Source organism: Portunus trituberculatus, chromosome 7 (genome assembly GCF_017591435.1).
Source record: "Portunus trituberculatus isolate SZX2019 chromosome 7, ASM1759143v1, whole genome shotgun sequence".
Taxonomy (NCBI): Eukaryota; Metazoa; Arthropoda; class Malacostraca; order Decapoda; family Portunidae; genus Portunus; species Portunus trituberculatus.
The window spans coordinates 2,529,413-2,534,412 of record NC_059261.1 but is presented as its reverse complement, the minus strand read 5'-3'; the positions used below and the strand labels follow the sequence as shown (position 1 = coordinate 2,534,412).

Genomic DNA, 5,000 nt, shown 5'->3' with positions numbered 1-5,000 from the left:
GAGCAGACTCGTCCACCAGAGCAGTGTGTTGCCAGCGACGCACGGAGGGCTGCGAGTGGGGACATCGGTGCCGCCTGTCAGGAAGACCAACAGGATAACATTAACAGGGAGGCTACAGGGGTGACATTAACAGGGAGGCTACAGGGGTGACATTAACAGGGAGGCTACAGGGTGACATTAATAGGGAGCCTACAGTGGTGACATTAATATGGAGGCTACAGGGGTGACATTAACAGGAAGCTACAGGGGTGACATTAATAGGGAGCCTACAGTGGTGACATTAACAGGGAGCCTACAGGGGTGACATTAACAGGGAGGCTACAGGGGTGACATTAATATGGAGGCTACAGGGGTGACTTTATTTTTGAAGCCTAATTTCATTACTTCTTGGTCTATTCAGCTTACTAACCCTGACATTGAATTTTTAAGAGTCTTTATTTAACCCCCTTCAATACTGGGACACATTTTCACCTTCAGATTTGTGTACGATTATTGACATTGGGAAGGGTCCATGGAGGTAAGAGGATTAATGGCCACAGTCTTCACTATTCTAATCCCCTACATAAGTTTCTGAAGCTATGTAAAATCACCAAAGCAGAATGAATATGGAAACGCGTCATGGTACTTCACTACGTAATGAAACAGTTAACAGCACTGAGACTAATGCGTGAGATCTTTATAAGGATCTACAAAAAAATAAAAAGAAGATTAATAGAATAGATTTTACAATTCGTAGCTAATCCAGGTTAGGTCAGTTTAGGTTAGGTTAGGTTAGGTTAATGTTATGGGCATGCTATATATATAATGTGTCGTGGCAAAATTGTGTTAGGGAACGAGAGGGGATGGGATGGAGCCGGAAAGGACGAGAATGGAAGAGAAGGAAGTGAAGGGGAGAGAAGGGAAGAGGAGAGGAGAGGCGAGGAGAGGAGAGGAGAGGAGAGGGATGGGTGGATACAATTGTCTTTCATTTATGGTGGAAGGAACAATGATCTTTTCATGAGAGAGAGAGAGAGAGAGAGAGAGAGAGAGAGAGAGAGAGAGAGAGAGAGAGAGAGAGAGAGAGAGAGAGAGAGAGAGAGAGAGAGAGAGAGAGAGAGAGAGAGAGAGAGAGAGAGAGAGAGAGAGAGAGAAAATTACCTTATGATTTTCCTAATGCCTAATTTCCTGTCACACTTGAAATGTATAGATATGTGTGTGTGTGTGTGTGTGTGTGTGTGTGTGTGTGTGTGTGTGTGTGTGTCTTGGCTGTCACATTCACCTGACATCCATAACACTACACACTAACATTCTTTCTACCTCCATTAATACGGTTCTTGCACACGCCTCCTTCTCTCCAAGCACATAAAAGGAGGAGGGTCAAGGAAACCACACGGAAAACTTGATAAATAATTCGACCTCACTCTTGCCATTAACTCTTTCCGTTCCTTCCTTATAATTCCGTCCCCCCCCTTCCCCATTAAGGTGTTCCGTCTACCATCACAAAGCAAGAGAAAGTGTTTGCTGCCCACCATTCGCGTCAACACTCTCCCTGTAGGATTGTATGCCTCTAATTCAGTCCATAAGGTTTCCAGTGCTTTCCTGATCCACTGTGAGCGAAAGAGATATAATGGGATCCGTTGTCTTGAGTGTTCTGGTCTTTTTTTTCCGTTTTAAGGAGAGAGAGAGAGAGAGAGAGAGAGAGAGAGAGAGAGAGAGAGAGAGAGAGAGAGAGAGAGAGAGAGAGAGAAATCAGGCTGACAGACATAAACAAAGTAGTACAAGAGAGAATCGGAAACTAACACACACACACACACACACACACGCACACACACAACAAGACGAAGCTAATCTAAAAGAGAGACAAATATAGACGAACGAATATACATACATACATACTTACATATATACATAGATACAGACAGACAGACAGACTGAGGAGAGTGGGCAGTAAGAGAAAGCTGGTCACAGTCTGGGTCGCCACCAAAAGAAGAGAGAGAGAGAGAGAGAGAGAGAGAGAGAGAGAGAGAGAGAGAGAGAGAGAGAGAGAGAGAGAGAGAGAGAGAGAGAGAGAGAGAGAGAGAGAGAAATGTGAATATATGCATGTCTTAGCTGGTAACAAAATAATAATAATAATAATAATAATAATAACAATAATAATAATAATAATAATAATAATGAAAGGCAACTATCATGACATAAAAAATATATATAAATTGAAAGATTATTTTGTGGCTAGCTTATGTATGGGGGGGATGTGAAGAGGAGAATGGGGGGGGGGGACAAGGGAGAAGGGAGAGGAGAGAGGGGAGAGAGGGAAAGAGAGGGAGAGAGATGGAGGAGAATGAGGGGAGGACAAGCAGAGCCCGTGAAATTACGCCCTTGAGAGAGAGAGAGAGAGAGAGAGAGAGAGAGAGAGAGAGAGAGAGAGAGAGAGAGATAGAAAACGAGACAGGAAAGTAAAATTAAATAAAGTTAAAAATATATATAATTACGAAAAAATGCAAGAAATGAAAAAAAAAGAAAAAAAAAAGAAAAGAAAAAAAAACAAGAAAGTAACGAAAAGAAGAAATACAAGTGAAGAAATAAAGAGAAGTAGTAAAATAAGATAGAAAAAATTAACATAAGAGAATACCAACAAAAAAAAAAAAAACATGTAGATACAATGAAAAAAAAAAATGAAATTGCCAAATGGACAGAGAAGTAAAAAAATGTAGAAAGATAAAAAATGGATAGAAAGAGAGAGAGAGAGAGAAACAATGATGATGATGATGATGATGATGATGATGATGATGGTAATAATGATAAAAATAGGATAATAATAATAATAATAATAATAATAATAATAATAATAATAATAATAATAATAATAATAATAATAATGAAGAAGAAGAAGAAGAAGAAGAAGAAGAAGAAAAATTGAACGAAGTAAAAGAAAAGTAAAAAGAGTTATTGAGAAAGTTAATGTACAGAGAGAGAGAGAGAGAGAGAGAGAGAGAGAGAGAGAGAGAGAGAGAGAGAGAGAGAGAGAGTCAGTGTGCCTGAAATAATTGCTAAACCATGATACAAAGCTCTCTCTCTCTCTCTCTCTCTCTCTCTCTCTCTATCTCTTTAACGAGCACTCTTGGGTTTAAAGGGTGCTGTGTGTGTGTGTGTGTTTATGTGCGTGCTGTCAGAGAGAGAGAGAGAGAGAGAGAGAGAGAGAGAGAGAGAGAGAGAGAGAGAGAGAGAGAGACTGTGTTTGGCTAATCTATCTTAACCTCTTATCGCTTCCTTCCTCCTTCCTCACGTCCTCCTCCTCCTCCTCTTTCCTCACGTCCTATGCTGCTTCCTCCTCCTCCTCCTCCTCCTCCTCCTGCTTTCCATCCTTCCCTCCTCCGTTGCTTCCTTCCCGTTCTACCCCGAAATCTTACGTACGTACATTCTGCCCTTGAACAAATCCTAACCTAACCTACTTTCTCCATCCTGTTCTTTGCTCCTTGCTGGTTTGTGGTTTTTATTCCTGCGATCTCATGAACTCTATACAGTGAGCAGCAATTCAAGACTTTCTTATTTTTTTTATTTTCTTGGCCCTTTTAACACTGGGAAGCATTTTTGCCTCAAGGTTTGCGTACGATTAGACTATTTTATTGACATTATGAAGGGTCTGTGGAAGGGTAGATGATTAATGGCCACTATTCTAATCCTCCACATGAGTTTCTGAAGCTGTAGAGAAACGTGGATGGAAACGCGCCCTGGTACTGAAGGGGCTAAGTACATTTGTTAAGTTAGGTTACGTTATTTTGTGTGTGTGTGTGTGTGTGTGTGTGTGTGTGTGTGTGTGTGTGTTTTTGCATATTTATCATTCCTAATTTATGTTGAACTCCGAGTCTATAGTAAGTCTTGATCGCTTTGTCTTCGCTGCTATTTGTATCTTCATGTTTATCGATATTGTGGTCTTGATTGTGTGTGTGTGTGTGTGTGTGTAATATTTTTTCATATCTAGGTATGTATATTAGATTTTTTTTTTCTAGCTTCAGTTGTTTTTTTGTCTTGTTTATGTGTATTGTTTTCGTAGTTCAAATGTTTTCGTTCTTGTGTTTTTCTTTTAAATTTCCTCGTGACCTTTTTTTTTTTTTTTCTTGCATGTTAATCGTGTATTTCTTTTTTTTTTTCCTATTATCTGTTTTTGTTTTGTTTATTTGCGTAGTGTTTTCTTACATCAAATGTGTTCGTTCTTGTGTTCGCTTCTGTTTTTCCTTCAAATTTGTCGTGTTTGTAATTTCTTTTAAGTGTGACTCGTGCATTTTTGTTTTGTTTTCTTCTAGTATCTGATGTTTTCTTTGTTTTGTTTACCTGTGTAGTGTTCTCTTAGTTCATTTGTGTTCGTTCTTGTCTTCGTTTCTCTCTCCTTCAAATTTTCTCGTGTTTGTATATTTTTCTATTTGAGAAGAGTGTATTTCTTTTCTATCATCTATGTTTGTTTTGTTCATTTGTGTGTTGTTCTCTTAGATCAAATGTGCTCGTTCTTATGTTCGTTCTTGTGTTCGTTTCAGTTTTTCCTTCAAATTTTCTCGAGCCTGTATATATTTGTATTTGAGAATCGTGTAATTTTCTTGTTTTTTTCTTTTTTTTAATATCTTGTTTTTGTTATGTTTACCTGTCTAGTGTTCTCGTAGTTCTAATATCTGTTCGCTTCAGTTTTTCCTTCTTTTTTTTCGTATTTGTGTATTTTTGCATTTGGAAATCGTGTATTTGTTCTTTTTTTCTAGTTTCTCTTGTTGTTTTTTGCTTTGTTTGTGTGTGTGCATCGTTCTCGTCGTAGAAATGTGTTCGTTCGTGTGTTCGTTTTTGTTTTCCCTTCAAATTTTATTGTTCTTGTGGGGTTTTTTTTTTTTTTTTTGTATTTGGGAATCGTAGTTTATATTTTTCTATTATCTGTTTTTTTTTTTTTTATTTCGTTTATTTGTATACTGTTCTCGTAGTTCAAATATCTGTCCGCTTCTGTTTTTCCTTCAAATTTTCTCGTGTTTGTATATCTTTGT

General features: G+C 38.2%; 1 protein-coding gene across 1 annotated transcript in view; it reads right to left on the bottom strand.

The window, feature by feature from the left end:
- LOC123520583 overlaps nucleotides 1-5,000 on the bottom strand; it is a 91,625-nt gene that overhangs the window by 30,635 nt on the left and 55,990 nt on the right. Inside the window, 1 exon segment of the mRNA XM_045282983.1 lies at nucleotides 1-74. This exon segment is cut by the window's left edge and continues 100 nt beyond it. Coding sequence (XP_045138918.1) covers nucleotides 1-74 — 74 coding nt within the window.